General features: G+C 33.1%; 1 protein-coding gene across 2 annotated transcripts in view; it reads left to right on the top strand.

Annotated features, from left to right (window-relative positions):
- The window catches only part of SEMA3E (semaphorin 3E), a 283,057-nt gene that overhangs the window by 241,434 nt on the left and 24,742 nt on the right, over nt 1-16,881 (top strand). For both annotated transcript variants that reach the window (XM_527803.9, XM_054687610.2), the window contains exons 9-14: nt 198-267; nt 2,939-3,083; nt 5,478-5,700; nt 8,993-9,084; nt 11,399-11,440; nt 12,999-13,165. In XM_527803.9, coding sequence (XP_527803.7) covers nt 198-267; nt 2,939-3,083; nt 5,478-5,700; nt 8,993-9,084; nt 11,399-11,440; nt 12,999-13,165 — 739 coding nt within the window. The remainder of the gene's footprint in view (nt 1-197; nt 268-2,938; nt 3,084-5,477; nt 5,701-8,992; nt 9,085-11,398; nt 11,441-12,998; nt 13,166-16,881) is intronic.

Here is a 16,881-nt window from a genome sequence, read left to right as displayed (position 1 = left end):
TATTGTTCAGCTCAAGGCCACCCAGAATAGCTGAATGATTAGCTCTGTTATGACTTGGTCATGGTTGTATGATTGTATATGAAAATACACATCTCAAAATCTATAATGAGTTCTAAACAAATTTATGTGAATAAATTTTCTTTGCATGCAAAGAGAGCTAAAAATACTAAGCGATGGAATGGCCTTTAATTTTTCAGAGGACGTTTTTTTGCTACCTACCAGAGATCATAAGAATCCAGTGATATTTGGACTCTTTAACACTACCAGGTGAGAAATTTATACAGTCAATAAAAACAATATAAAACAAGAGATGCCTCACCGGACTCTCCCTTCATGGTGTATATAAGTTGAAAGACTATTGACCCAGTTGCTGTTCTCATTTTCTACACTTTATAATCACCAATTGATCTTTATTTTCCAACGTTTGCAAATGTACTTTCATTTTCAGAAGCTCCATCTAAATCCAAATCTTGTTTCTGTTTATAGTACCCAGAATCCTCCTGTGCTTAGTATTCTAATATCTTCACTCTGTAATCTAGAACACAGTGATTTTTTTTTCACATACAGTTTGTAAGATATCAGTCCTTACAATGTGTTATTATATGTTGTAAAGTCTAGGATAATTCCTTTATTCATCACATAGAATTTTCCAAGCCAGGCTTTCAAGGTTCTATCTCAACTGTTACTCACTTGCCTTTGGACATTTTCCCTGTGAGTTCACTAATGGTCTGATTTTGACAAGATAATGCCTTGACAGATGCCAGTCTGTCTACTTTGCTAGTTCCCATTACTATATTTTTATTTATTCACTTACCTTGCTTGAAAAAACTTTCTCCTCCAACACTGATTTAAATCAGTTCTCCAATACTTACCAATTGCCATATCCAAGAAAAATTTCTCGATTTCATAATCATAGAACACTCTTCTCACTCTTTCATTCTGATTTTCCTGCTCTTACGTTGATTCATAGTGAACACGTTCATCATTTGCTCTCTATCTTTTAAATTTGCTGCTCAAGTTTAAGATGTATAATCTATTGTTTTCCCCTTTATGTTTCTGTATTTTCTTAACCCATAGTAAAGTGCTGTAAAAATGGATAAAATATTATTTCATATATTTTGACACACAAATAAAAATATTAGAATCAGTTTTTGTTAAAAGGTTATATAGACAATTTCCTGAGTATCTTTCCAGGTAAGGCATAGTGCAGGTAAAATGATTAGGATAAAAAATAAAGAAGAATATACCTCAATTCTCTTGACAGGGCTAGAATAATATTACTGAATTCCTCTTTTACATCATATAAGCCATAAACTGTCATATAATTATGTATACTGTGCTTATGTGGGGTCTTTCCACACAGCTTTAGTTTGTTATTTTTCAGTAGGTAGTTTCTAATGCTCACTTAGAGAAAATAATACATCTCTTTAGACAAGAATCCTGCTGTTGCAAAGAGACCTTTTCTTCAACAGAGAAACATGGAAACAATTTGTCTATCAATTATTCCTTGATGCAAAGAAAAATAGTTAATGTAGATTGGTAGTTATCACAGCGCATGGAGAGTACTTAACGTTTTAACTTCATCTCCTCCCTTATGCTGTGAATAATTCATATGTTGCATGATAATTCAGTGAATTTATATGATAAATTAAAGCTATGGAATAATCGGTTTAGTTTTTCTATGGGTTAATATGATCAGATTATAAGCTATTTTCCTAAATGATAGCATAATGGATCTTTCTGAGAAATCAAACATAAGACATTATTTTCTTCTATAATTTCTATTTTGACTGTTCAATTTATATAAATCTGAGAACAAAAGCTTCCCAGCTGTTACCTGACATAAGGATTGATATTTGTAGAATGGTGATCAAAGGCGTGCTACCACTTTAGTTAGGAGACTATCTCAAGTGTTCCCTGTATCCCAGGCATTTCCAATTGCTTCAAGGTGTGTTATAAAATGTGTAAATTGGGGGTGTAGGACAGTAACATAACTGCTGTTTTACAGGTGTCTCAGGATGTAGGAAACTTTATTTATATAGAACTTTGAATTTTGCAAAACACTTTCACAAACATTAATTATTTGGATTCTTACAATACAGAGATTCTGATAATGTTATAATTCATTCAGTTCATGCTAAATTAAGGAATATGGCAAGAATGTTTAAAAAAATCTTTTAAAATGTCCTTTTGTAGAATCTGATTACAAATATCTTCAATAAAACTTGCCACAGTTAGTCAACTACTGCCTTTATACTGTCAAGTAGAAATTTTAATCGAGAAAATTTTTTTGCTTTCCGCTAGTTCTGGAGATGAGGGATCTAAGTTTTATATGGTTAAAGTAATTTTAAAGACACTTTTTTGTGACTGGAGGAAGGAATATACAAGCATATTAAAGTCTACATGAACCCCCGCTAAAAAATGGAAAAAAGCCTAAATTTTCATAAGACTTTAAATTGTTCTTTAAGTCATATACATTAAGAAACTTAATACATCTTAATAGAATTTGTAGCAATATTAACAGCATAGTGAGTAAGAGGACACTGTCTACTTTGAAAATAGAACAACATAAAAGGAGATAATATCTAAATGAGTAATTCAACTTGGGAATAAGCCTTTGTTAATATGAAGGCCAGATCTCCCTTAATAAAAAAATATAAAAACACAAGGTTTAAAAATAACTGAAGTGACATTATTTTTGTCATTGTAACAATGTCATCTTCAAGTGTATTAAGTAGGCAGTTAAGAAAATGGTAAGTTTCAGAGTTTCAAAATTGGAAATATTGCAATAATTAACATACCTAGAATATTCTTTGCTTAAAGAAATTGCAACCACTTTACCCAAAAGACTTGACTCTTATCTTTGTAGGCTGGGGTATTTGGCTAGATGACCTGCAGTTAGTTCCAGAAGAATAATTATCTTTTTTGTATTTTTCAGTAATATTTTTCGAGGGCATGCTATATGTGTCTATCACATGTCTAGCATTCGGGCAGCCTTCAACGGACCATATGCACATAAGGAAGGACCTGAATACCACTGGTCAGTCTATGAAGGAAAAGTCCCTTATCCACGGCCTGGTTCTGTAAGTTTAGTTATATAACAAATAATTCTTATTTTTAAGTGTACTTTTGGTAATATTCTGTTCATTGTTTCATGTGTTTTACAAGACTTTGCAGATAAACAATTAAGGAATACTATACCTGAAAGTATGCTTGGTGAAAAGTATATGTAGTAAAGAAATATCCTTTCAAATCTCAAGTTTTATCCTTGTTATTTAATAAAAAGAATATAATATATAATGGACAGCAGTATTATAAAATACGTACTATTATTGATATTTTGGCTAAGTAACACCAATTGAAATTTTATTTTTAAAAGTACTGGTGAACACAGAAACATTCGGTAGCATGAACATCGTATTCCTCTCAGCCTCTTCAGAGGAGTTAGCACCACATATAATTTCCAAGCAGGACAATGTCACCAAGTTTTTATGTTCTAATATTTAAATCAGCCTCTAATTTCCCTAGGCCAAACTGTCTCCTTACTTCTCATTGTAGGAAATCTATAAGAAGTTTTTTTCTCTATCTCCTCAGAATACTTAGCACCTCATTTAACATCCTTGCTGGCCCCTTAGGAAAGAAATGCCAATACAAAAGTATTGCTAGAGTACAAAGGTTCTATCACTTGTCTCTGAACTATACTATTAAGATTCTTCTTAGCTAGGCATGCAGTCTTTTGTGCTTTTAGCACACATGGCTAAAACTGATGATGATAGTGAGGGTGATGATGAGATGCTGATTTTGTATCATTCATCCTGTGTGCAGCTAGGTTGGAAAAACTTTGGATCATTGTATGTGCTATGTGAGCTATGGAGAGCAAAGATTTAACTTGTCACACAAGTCAACATCTATACTTTTACAAGCAGCTGGTGAAATCCCATCACCACGCTGATTCCACAATTACTTGCAAGTCAAATAGAAACCATTTTTGTAGAGCAAAAACCCAAAGTGAAAACAAACCTTACCTCCATTAACAAGTGTTAAGGCTTTACCATTTCAATCACTCTCTCTCACTAGCTTAAAATTATTACTTCCAGTAAGACATAAAGTATATTTTATTTCACTCTATTGATTGAAATTACAATTTTAAATGGAGCAACCCTACTCCTGTGGCTTTGCTGGAAATGCTTCCTGAAACCACATGGTCTTAAAGGAGATTTGGAGGAAGTGACTGGTTATAGGAACTGCTTCCAAGCTAGTCCAAAATGTTTCCAATTATATATCATGAAAGTACACTCAAGTGAAAAATCCATGCCAAATTAGGAAATATGGTCTGATTTTAAAAACCACACCATTATAAATGTCCTCTTTGTGGAATCTGATTACTAAACTCCTGTATTTATACTCTAAAGTGGAAAATTTTTATCAAGGTAATCATTGCAATTGCTGTAGTTCTGGAGGAAAATATGTAAAATGAGGGAGCAGTTACTAACAAGCATGAATCAACACATTTAAAGGTTTTCCAATGAGTAACTTAAGCTACTGTTGAGTATTTAATTTTTTAGTCAGTAGTTTAAAAATTGACATATTATAACACATATTTCTTGTTTTCCCAGTTTATTTTGTCAAATCCATTAAAAATACAAATTCACGTAGATTACAGCAAACAGAGAGTGTCTTTTTGCCATTGATAATTAACAGTGATAACATCTGAATAGGTTTTTTTGTTGAACCACTAAAATTCTATAGTCAGTGAGCCAATCAGAACCATCACTGATCATATTATCATAGACTCAATAGCAGTAAAGCTATTTTGTACAGTTGTGATCCTTAGTTAGAAGTTTCAACACAACGAAGAGATTTCTTCTCTTTGTATGAATAATAGATTGTTTCCCTTCAAAATTTAACTTATATTACAAAAAACAAATTTCAAAAACAGAGAAAATAATTTGAATATGTATGATGTTAAACATTTTTACCATCCCCAAAGTCTTGATAGTAACTATACTTCACTTTTCCAGAATTTATCCAGTTTCTCTGTATATCTTGTGCTGCATGTTTGAAATAATTTAGCCTTTCCAATTTCTGAGGAAGATTCTATTTCTGTAACAAAAAATATATGGTTACTCACATGGACATAAAGAGGGGAATAACAGATGTAGGGGCCTGCTTGAAGTCAGAGGGTGGGAGGAGGGAGAGGATCAGAAAAAAGAACTATTGGGAACTAGGCTTAGTGCCTGGGTAACAAAATAATCTGTACAATAACATGAGTTTACCTATATAACAAACCTGGACATGTACCTCTGAACCTAAAATAAAAGTTAAAAAAAAAGAAAAATATATGATTATTAAATATTTCTAAATGCACAATTGACTAATTTGACAACTTCAATTTTTCTGATTCTTCTCATAATTGATTATAAATTTTCTCTTTGGGTGTAAAGCAAAAAGAATTATCTGATCCACTTGTTTTTCAGTGTGCCAGCAAAGTAAATGGAGGGAGATATGGAACCACCAAGGACTATCCTGATGATGCCATCCGATTTGCAAGAAGTCATCCACTAATGTACCAGGCCATAAAACCTGCCCATAAAAAACCAATATTGGTAAAAACAGATGGAAAATATAACCTGAAACAAATAGCAGTAGATCGAGTGGAAGCTGAGGATGGCCAATATGACGTCTTGTTTATTGGGACAGGTAAAGAGACGAGAAAGTACTCAGAGATATTTAAATTGACCCTTAAATTCAATAATTTTAATAATATTTCTAAAAGCACCTATCGACAGATCTGTCCATCTGTTAAACAATTTCACACTGCTAATCCAAAATGAGAAAGATTGAAATAGAGACCTCATGTGGCTGCAATAGTAAGAGTTTAGGCCAGTTGTCTGGGAATATTACCACTTCCATTGTCAGAAGTGTCATGGTTTGACCAACAAAATATGTGGTTTTCTTTCAGATGTGAGAAATATTGAAGCTGACAAAGAGAGGATTTGGGGCTTGCATAGCACATAATTCCTTATACATGATCAATACTTCATGCATAAGAATAAATGAATAAGTAAAGAAATGAATAATAGACGTTAATGAACAAAGTTGGTTTCCAATAGAAGTTCTCATAGTGGAAGTAGAGTGTCATAGCAAGAATAGTTCTGTCAGTTTCCCAGCTCCATTACTGACTTTGCTCGGTGAGTCCTGGAGATTTTGTGAACAACTTGGAACTTGGGACAATACCTTCACCTAAATCTCTAAACACAGCAATTCTTATGAGTTCACGTCAAGATCAACCATTTGTACCAAGCAGGCCAAATGTTACCAATAATATCCTGCATTAATAAAACAAAGTATGATAAATATGCTACAAGCGATATTTTCAAATAAATTTGTAATTTCAATTAACCCATACATTAGATCTAACTTGTAGAAGAGGACTTGAGATCTTTCAGCCTCCAGAGTAGTATGTAGCAAATTCTTTGAAGTGTTTTAAAATCCTAGTCATTTTTAAAGTGTTTAAAATGATTCTTTCATTGTCTTTCTTCTTATTCAGCATAGTAATTACTACAGTAGTTGATCTTTAGAGAAGTGAGCATTCTAACATACATAGATATATAATTCTCAAGAGATATTGGCATAAGCCCAGATCAGGAAACAGGATGTAATATTAATATTAATATTGGTGCTTGGGCTTCTCCAATAATCCCTTTGTTTTTATTTTTGTTTTGTTTTTTGTGGCTTTTTTTGTTTGGTTGGTTTGTTTGTTTTTTCCTGAGCTGGGGTCCTGCTCTGTTGCCCAGGCTGGAGTGCAATGGCACGATCTTGGCTCACTGCAAACTCTGCCTCCCGGGCTCAAGCGATTCTCCTGCTTCAGCCTCCTGAGTAGCTGGGATTACAGGCATGTGCCACCATGCCCGCCTAATTTTGTATTTTTAGTAGAGACAGGGGTTTCTCCATTTTGGTGAGGCTGGTCTCGAACTCCTGACCTCAGGTGATCCGCTTGCCTTGGCCTCCCAAAGTGCTGGTATTACTGGCGTAAGCCACCATGCCCAGCCATCCTTTTGTTTTTTAAAACAAAGATTTAAAAACGAAAACGTCTATCTTATTCTTAGAAATTGATCTCTGGTACAGGCTGTATTTTATTCATTCATTTTAGGAAGTTAATGTTAATAATATGCTCAGCACTGTGGGTTCAAGATTAACGGTGTCATCAGATTTCTTTAGCAAACTTGAAATTACTTGGCCATAAATTCACTCATAGTGACTTCTAACAAAATTTTTTAAAGTTGCATAATCAATACTAATATTTGATAAAAGTAATTAAAGTATTAGTTTGGTGCAAAAGTAATTGTGGTTTTTTTCTGTTACTTTAATGGCAAAAACCGCAATAAATTTGCACCAACCTAGTATGTGATTTTTAAATGCCCTGGAAAGCAGAAGACGTATATGACAGTCCAAGAATGTTTTTAGAAATACTTGCTTGTCATATTGATCAAAGTAATTCCAGAGAATTTCAGAAGTATCAAGCATATATTTGTGCTGCCATATACACCATGCTTAAGTCAAAGGTGTCATCATATTGAACCACAGATTTTCAGAAAAAAAGAACATGTTTAATGAATGAAATGGGTACAACATTGAAAAATCCCACAAATAATATTTTGTCCAATATTTACTAGACACCGGCTTTAATACAATACATATATGGTCCTTATTAAAAAATCACTAATTGTGAATTAATCATTTGAGTCTTATCTTTGCTTTTTGCCTGATATAATTGTCAAGTATTTAATATGTGTGCTTTGTTTTCAAAATGATGATAATTTTTGTTTCCTTTGGGTAGTGTACAATACAGGTAACTGTTATTAGCTTAATTATAATCCAGTTTTATTATCTCATCCATAAGACTTGATAATATTTCAACAAACTGCTGAAATAGCATAGAAACTCTTAGAGAAGAAATTCAAAGTGTTCTTTTTTTCTAAATTATTATGTCTAGCGTTATACTAAATTATTTGTATAGGCAAATTAATGTGTTGTTAAAATTTTTATAGGAAGGAACAAGTTCAGAATATCAGAAATGATAAAAATTAGATGGAATTTTAAAATATGACTATAAACTTTAAAAATAAATGATAATTATGGAAACTAAATGACTGGTACAAACACTTCTCTCAATGGTGTATACTTGGATTTTTTTCTTGCCAAAACTGTGTGTGCTTGCATGTATGTGTATGTTTTATATATATGATGAGTTTCACAGTGTGTTGCTTGGAATATTCCCTAAGACTAAAGGTATAGTTTTGTACCATAAAAGTAGCTTTTAGGAAAAAAATTTTCTTGCGTCATGCATCACAGAAAAAGTAGCTAGAATAATTTGGCATCTCTCTTATGTTTTATTAATTCCAAAAGACATTTTGATTTTTGAATCTATGATTGGATTTTTGGATCAAACTATTTGAAAAAATCATTATTTCCTCTCATTTTTTGGCCAGGCATATAAAATTAATTTTGCTAATTAAAAATATGAGTTTGTAAGTAATCATATTATTTTAAACTGACAGTGATTAACATGTTTCATGCCTCTGGATTTCAAATCTTATTTGAATTTATAGTCGCTACTTTTTTTTTTTTCTTAGATGAAGGCTTCTCTGTCCCCCAGGCTGTAGTGCAGTGGCATGATCTTGCCCACTGCAACCTCTGCTTCCCAGGTTCAAGCAATTCTCCTGCCTCAGCTTCCCGAGTAGCTGGGATTACAGGGATTACAGGTGCCCACCACCATGCCTGGCTAATTTTTTTTGTATTTTTAGTAGAGACAGGGTTTTGCCTTGTTGGCCAGGCTGGTCTTGAACTCCTGACCTCAAGAGATACACGCATCTTGGCCTCCCAAAGTGATTACAGGCATGAGCTACTGCACCCAGCCAGCTACATGGTTTTTTTGAAAACCATACTGTGACATAGATTCTAGTTTACTTCTTGTTTTGTTTCCTTACAGATAATGGAATTGTGCTGAAAGTAATCACAATTTACAACCAAGAAATGGAATCAATGGAAGAAGTAATCCTAGAAGAACTTCAGATATTCAAGGTATTTAAAGCAAAAAAATACAGACCAAATTTATGCATTACAACTACAAGTGAGATGTAAATAGGAAAGATACTATGTCCATTTTTTTTCCCTAACAGGTATGTTGTGGATTCAGAGCTAATATAAGTGAAGAATTATTTCAAATTCTAATGCATCTGTTTGATTGTTACAGACGTTTCAACTGAGAGATCAATATTTACCCAGCATGGAAAGAATTTCAGTGAATAAACTGTGACTATAAAGAAATAACATTTATACTACATATAATTTTCAGAGCCAGTATTACAGTCACATCTTGTAGAAATCTACTATCAATACTGACAAAAAAAAATACATTTTCATATTGTGAACATTGAGGCAAGATAAGCATACTGCTTTTTATTAAGTGCATTAATTATACAAATAATTTACTAAAAAAGAAAAACAATAGAAGATGATAATAAAAAAGACATGAAAAACAATTACATATGCTGATACACTTACATACATAGGTGCGCGTGTGTATACATATATGTGTGTATACACATATATATGTGTGCATATATATATAAATGCACATATGCACTTATACACACACACACACACATACACACATCAAGTCGTATCATTTGCAGCAGTTTTGGTCTTCAAAGTCGTTGTAACACTGAACTAGTGAATACTGACCACTGCTCCCATGGGAAATACAGGGTTATGTTCCAGCAAATTTCTATTTATAACATAATTATCAACAGATCAATACGTAACCTTCTTTTATGTGTGTTTGTGTTTAAAGACACCTTATTTAATATATATTGCTGATGGACTAACATCGAACTCACAGCCGACAGCACTATAATCCATGCCTGAATGAAGCTTATCTAAGGAAAGAGTTTTCAACGTTAAGGCACAGCACAGCTTTTTTGAATTTAGGAACATTAAACAGCACTTCAGCGCTATGCTTGGGGGCCATTTTAAAAACAAAACATCAACAAAAAGCACAGACATGTGAAAATCTTGGCACTACATAGTCCATGAAAAAGATATTTATTTACACTGTGAAAGCTGAAACAAGAAGGCAGAGTGACACCTTGTTTCATCTCAGCTGGGAATGTGCATGTCCTGTGACTCAAATTTTTTGCTACTCTGAGCATGCATGTGCCCATGAGTTAAAAACACAGAACGTCTTGATATTGGGGTTGCAACTAATTTTAGCAAGTAGGCTAATTTGCAAATACAGAATCTGTGAATAACAAAGATTGGCTCTATATGTTTATGATGGGTAGATGTGAAAAGACTTTATAAATGAGAAGCAGTACATTTTGCCTTTGCTGTACTAGAACACAGATTCCCTAGAGCCACACTCAAAGCTAACCACTATCCTATATCAACCAGAGCAGCTATGCTTTTGTTTGTTTTGCACTCTGGGACTCTACATAAGATTTCATTTCATGTTATAAACTGAAATATGTTTAATATTCACTCACCACAGTGTTTTGTTCATGAAAACTCTTAAGAAACATTGTTGCCTGAGTGAATGTATGAAGGCATAAAGATTCTGTAGTTTAAAGTAAAAATAAAAAATAAAAAAAACCACTGACATAGAGGATCAAATGTTCCCTCTTAACAAACAGCTTTTCAAAGGATAATCATCCGCAGAGTGGATTTCACCTGTCTTGTGTTTTTCCACTTGCACAGCTGATCTGAGTTTATTGTGCTCCTTAGGGATGCACTAGCCTTAACAATCCAAAAACAATATGTTGGTTCCCAAAGCTATGGTATAAATTGTCCTTCCTCTGGTGCAGTTCTAAGAAAATCAGGTTATTCATCTCGTTCAAAGAATCCTGGGTTAATTATGATTCACCATGATCACTCCAACAGAAAAATATTTTGTTTAGGTTTGGGTTCAAATGATTAAAATCACCTGGTTTATTAGCAATAACACCTATTGAAAGACACAATGGTTTCATTTTAATGACTCAATTACTTTAATAGAAAGAATATTCTGACTTTATTATTTTATTTAAAGACACTTGAGTTTCCAAAGCGCAAGTAATATTCAAATGCAAATTCAAAAATCATATTCCAGAGACAAACAGTAAGCTGGTTAGATTTCCTGCTGCTCTTCTCATCTGCATATCTGCCCACCCCGTTAGAAAAAAGTTTTTAAAGCTGCATTTTAATTGTGTTTGCATATTGGTTTACTAAAATGAAAGCTATACAGTACTTAACACATAACCACTTATATAAGTAATGTAATTTCAGGGGTTTACAACCATATTAAGGTAAATGTTTTTATACTGTTTTCTTAAAAATGAAACCTTTTTTAAAATTTCAGGATCCAGTTCCTATTATTTCTATGGAGATTTCTTCAAAGCGGGTAAGTTCTGTGTGTGTGTGTGTGTGTGTGTGTGTGTAGGTGTGTGTGTTCTATATGTGAGCTAAGGTAAGGTCAAAGGATATGAGAACATTAGTACATGTGCTTAAATATGAACTTATTACAGTTTTATTTTTCTTTTATTACTTTATTTTATTGTAGTAAGAACTTTTAACATGTGATCTACCCTGTTAACAAAATATTAAGCATACAATACATTTTTAATGGTTATAGGTACAGTGTTATACTGCAGACCTCTAAACCTTATTAATCTTGTTTGACTGAAACTTTATGTCCATTAATTGATTCTGACAAAAGTTTATCATGATTTACATTTGATACATGTTTTCATTTTCTATCTCTATAGAAAGGAAGATGAGAGTAGTTTTACTTCTACAATCATGATAACACTTTATTCCCTGGTTATTTTTCACTAATGTTTTTCAAAAACAATGGTAACGATGATAATCCAATAGTGTGCAAGAACAATGATAATCCAATAGTGTGCAAGGAAACACACCACCTTTCCACTTCACTGAAATCAGTTTGGTGTAAACTTCTTTAGAAACAGTTGTTGCATATATTGTCCCAAATTTATTTATAAATAATCCTTCATGTTCAGGCAAAAGGAAAGATATGATATTAAATGTTCAGCTGCTTGTTCTGTAGATAGATAGATAGATATACACATCACTCTTCTAAATGTTATATGTCAATATTTAAAAGACTATTTGCTTTCCAAATCTCATATTAGTTGTTGCTATAGATTTGTTTTCTGTTTTTGAGATAAAGTCTCACTGCGTCACCCAGGCTGGAGTTCAGTGGTGCAATTACAGCTCACTGCAGACTCAACCTCCCCAGGGTCAGGTCATCCTTCTGTGTCAGCCTCGTGAGTAGCTGAGACCACAGGCACATATTACCAGCTAATTTCTGTATTTTTTGTAGAGACAGGGTTTCGGCATGTTGCCCAGGCTGGTCTCAAACTCCTGGGCTCAAGCAATTTACCTGCCTTAGCCTCCCAAAGTGCTGGGATTACAGGCATAAGCCACTACAGGCATAAACCCAGCCGTTTCTATAGATCTTTAAAGGAAGATCCACAGTGTTGGGTAATGCAAGATAATGAACACAGCTTCTTGAGTTCTTGTCAAGTTCAGTGTAGCAATTTTGGTACTCCTGCATTTATGTCTATGAATGTTTCTCAAATATTAGCGAAATGAAAGTATAAATATTATCTATATTGAACAACTGCTATAATTTTTTTTTTTTTGAGACGGAGTTTCTCTCTTGTCGCCCAGGTTCCACCTCCACATCCTAGGTTCAAGCAATTCTCCTGCCTTAACCTCCAGAGTAGCTGAGATTACAGGCATCCACAACCATGCCTGGCTAATTTTTTGTATTTTTAGTAGAGATGGGGTTTTGCCATGTTGTGCAGGCTGGTCTCAAACTCCTGAAACTGCTAATTTAAGTGAATTAAATTTAAGTGAATTTTTTCTGAGGTGATTGTGTATAGGTGTGAAAACTAGGTGTAATAGCTCAGTGAAAGTTTTGTCCATTTCTGTAGCAACAGCTGTATATTGGATCTGCTTCTGCTGTGGCTCAAGTCAGATTCCATCACTGTGACATGTATGGAAGTGCTTGTGCTGACTGCTGCCTGGCTCGAGACCCTTACTGTGCCTGGGATGGCATATCCTGCTCCCGGTATTACCCAACAGGCACACATGCAAAAAGGTGAGACGTGATACCTGATTAACTATTTCCCTTGCTTAGGAAAACCCTAATGCTTTTTTTTTTTTTTAAACTTGAAGTTTTCCAGAAAATACCTGTATTAATTATTGTGTACAGAGACTGGCACTGAACATGCTGTTGACCTTTTATTTTTTCACCCAGGTTTGAGTCAGTTTTTCCCTCTTTTGAAACTTTTGCTGCAAGACATGAAACGAGTTCAGATAAAGTTAAAATGTGGAAACGACAAGCCACCACACATGAGAGATTCAAAGACTTAAAAGGAAAATAAATAAAGAAATTCTAAAATACATCCTGCATTTGCCCCATGTCCTCTCTACCAGCTGGTCTTCATTTATTTCATTTTGAAAGTGAATATTTTAACTCCTAGGCAAATGCATGACCTGTATAATTAATGAAATGTGTGATTTAATTCAACACAAATGAAAGGTACTTAAAGACCTCCAAACTCCAATGCCTACAATTCTGTGAGGTCATTGCCATTTCCTACAGAAGGTAAATCCCAGGATTCTTTAAGCAGAGATCTTGAGGTGCAGTTAAGTATTTTGAAGAATAAGGATATCTCTTCACTCAAGCCATATGAAGTTGTGCATTCTTTGTGGAAATACCTCAGGAAAAAAAGTATTTTTATTTCTTACAGAATAAGCAGTTTCTTTCTTGCAATAAAATGACCAAAGACAAAATAAAGCAAACAATAGAAGTATAGACAATTTTCCTACTGAAAAACAGTTTGTATTAATTTCAATTATTTTTATTATTTAACTTTGGGTTACTTTTCTGTAAACATTTTTCAGAATATAATTTAACCCAATTTAGTGTAGTTCTTGTTTTATAGGTTCAAATATATAGCAGAATCTCATTAAAACTTCACTAATTCAAAACTTTTGTTAATTTTACTTGAGCAAAATTAACACTCCAGTGAGTATTTTTTTAAAATGATATAATAAGCGGATAGTAAAATTATGCTTCGAGAGGACATTTCTGAACTAAATTTACCAAATGTATTAAAGAATTGAGCAAATTAATTGATTTTGCAGATGTGCTTGTTGATGTTTGAAAACAATTCTTGAAGAATATAGTCACATAATTATTTGAAAATATTAATTATTAGTGTATTCACCTATTAAGCCAATTACTGTACTATGTGCCAAGGATATGAAGAAACAAGCATAACCTCTTGTCTAAAGGAAATTGGAACCTAAAGTGAAGAATGGAATTGTAGATAATGATAGTAGTAGCTTGCTGTTGAGCACTTACTATGAATGAGCTACTGGATTAAAAGCAATGCATATAATACTTTATTTAATTCTCAAAATAATCTCACTTTTGAGCTTAATCTTGAAGGTAGAGATATAAGAAAATTCCAGTCAAAGGGAATTAATTGTCTCCACAAAGAAATAGAATGCTTAAAAACAAGCATGCCGTACCATGGGTCAGGAGTGAAATAGAAGAATATGAGGGTAGAATGTGAATGTAACCACGAATAACAGCATTAATTATTTTATTGTCATAGCAACAATAAAACTGTTTACAAGCCTTGCACCAAATGCTTATGAATGACAGGGTTTTGTGTTAGGCATGCAGTAGTGATAATGAATTTTAATTGAGCAGTTTCCATAGTTAATTTTTCTATATGGTGCATCTTTTAGCAGTGTACAGCCTTAAGCTTGTTAATACAGTAGATGTGGTGGACAAAAAGAGTTACTTAGAAAAAGTCAAGTGAATGAGAAAAATAGTAGACAGGAAGGCATGAAATGCTGGAATCAGAAGCCGTGCTCATAAATGAATTAGTTCAGTTCAGTGACATGTAATGGAGATCTTTCAGTGGTGTCAATTTCTTTTGAACCATCACTACCCCTGGAAGATAACTTTTTGGATAAGTTCCAACACATGAAGGTAAAATAGTTTGCTTTTCTAGCAGATCATTTTTGCTTCAGACCTGAATAGAAGCAGAAATTGAAAACAGGTCATTAAAATAAATACTTTTCTGCTCAAAGAGTGAAAATGAGTCAACAGGGGAAAAACAGTAATTCACAATCCAAACCACTTGTTTAAAATGATCTTCCAAAATACACTATGGTTTATAATGCTAGAATCTTTTTCTTCTCCTTGCTCTTGTATTTTGTCCATTTCCAGTGTTCTCTTTAAATATGTCTAAAAGACTAGAGATATAAGAATAATATGCAACTTTGAGAATGAAAGCAAATTTGTTCAACTTTCTGAAACTTCTCCATATATATATAGTGTAAATATGTAATATACACACATATACGCGTATATACGTGTATATATGTGTATACGTATACACATATACGTGTATATATGTGTATACGTATACACATATACGTGTATATATGTGTATACGTATACACATATACGTGTATATATGTATACATGTAATATATACGTGTATATGTGTGTACGTATACATGTAATATATACGTGTATATATGTGTGTATGTATACATGTAATATATACGTGTATATATGTGTATGTATACATGTAATATATACGTGTATATATGTGTGTATGTATACATGTATACTGAAATAAAGGACAACTATACTGGGATAGTATAAAATGAACTGAAACCTTGCTGGAGAATGTGATGTCTTTCTTTTCAAATGTATGTTTCCAATAACTTTCAGCGATATTTTTGCACTCAGTTCTTGACATTGCTTATCTAGAATTATTTGATTGTAGTTTCCTTATCCTCATCTCACTTGTATAATAATCTTTATACAACACCATCTCTGCCAAGTGGAAGCCATTTCTCATTTTGTTGATTTTATTCCTATCCATTATTCATTATTGCTCATCAGCCTTTAGGTTCTCAATATAGAAGCAATACTCAACAAAGTGAGGGATTAACAACAGCATTTTAATTCTCATCTTGATCTGCTATTGGTTGTATAATAATTGTACATACTAGTATAAAACAATATAGAATCATACAACTTTCTACTTTTGCTTGTTATTTTTTCATAAGCTCTATTTTCAATCTAGTTCAGTAGAATGATACATGTGGCAAATCTAATATTAACTTTGTAAAATCTCAGGTTTTTAGGTAAGATTTTCTAATCAGCAATCTCTACATTAAAAAAAAAACTAAAACTAAAACATACTTTTGTACACAGGTCATAATCCCAAAAATTGATTGGAGATGTTGATCTGCCCTAGTTTTTAATATCTATTAATATGTTAAATAAGATCTGAACTCCTGTGTGAGAAAGCACTTGATCTCTTGAAATAGCCTTCTATTATTGTTATTTAGAGACAGTAAGGACACCCTAGAATGAAAAAAAAAAGAGAGACTGAAATAGATTTTAGGTGTCATTTTGCCACCTCTATTTTACAAGGGAGGACACAAAGAGCCAGGAAAGGGAAGAAATATGCATAAGATCATACAGAACATTAGTGGTGGTATTGGGAATTGAATCTGGTTCACTTTTCCAAATTTCATCATTGCATATGGTTAAAGCATCTCATTGTCACTTTGGGAGCTATGCTATCACCCTCTAGGGTAAAACTTCTGCTTTGCCTTCTGTTTTTCCCTCAGTCTTGAAGAAATGCCATGAATTAGAGAAGCAAGTGGTATTTTCCACCTTTATGTAATACTTCTATTTTAATCTCTAAGCTAAATTAAGTATGCCAGAATTCTTGATTTTAGAATTTCAATACTATTAATACTAATGATAAT

The sequence above is a fragment of the Pan troglodytes genome, chromosome 6, assembly GCF_028858775.2.
Source record: "Pan troglodytes isolate AG18354 chromosome 6, NHGRI_mPanTro3-v2.0_pri, whole genome shotgun sequence".
Classification (NCBI taxonomy): Eukaryota; Metazoa; Chordata; class Mammalia; order Primates; family Hominidae; genus Pan; species Pan troglodytes.
Note: the sequence above shows the minus strand (reverse complement) of the source record. Positions and strands in the feature narration are given on the sequence as shown.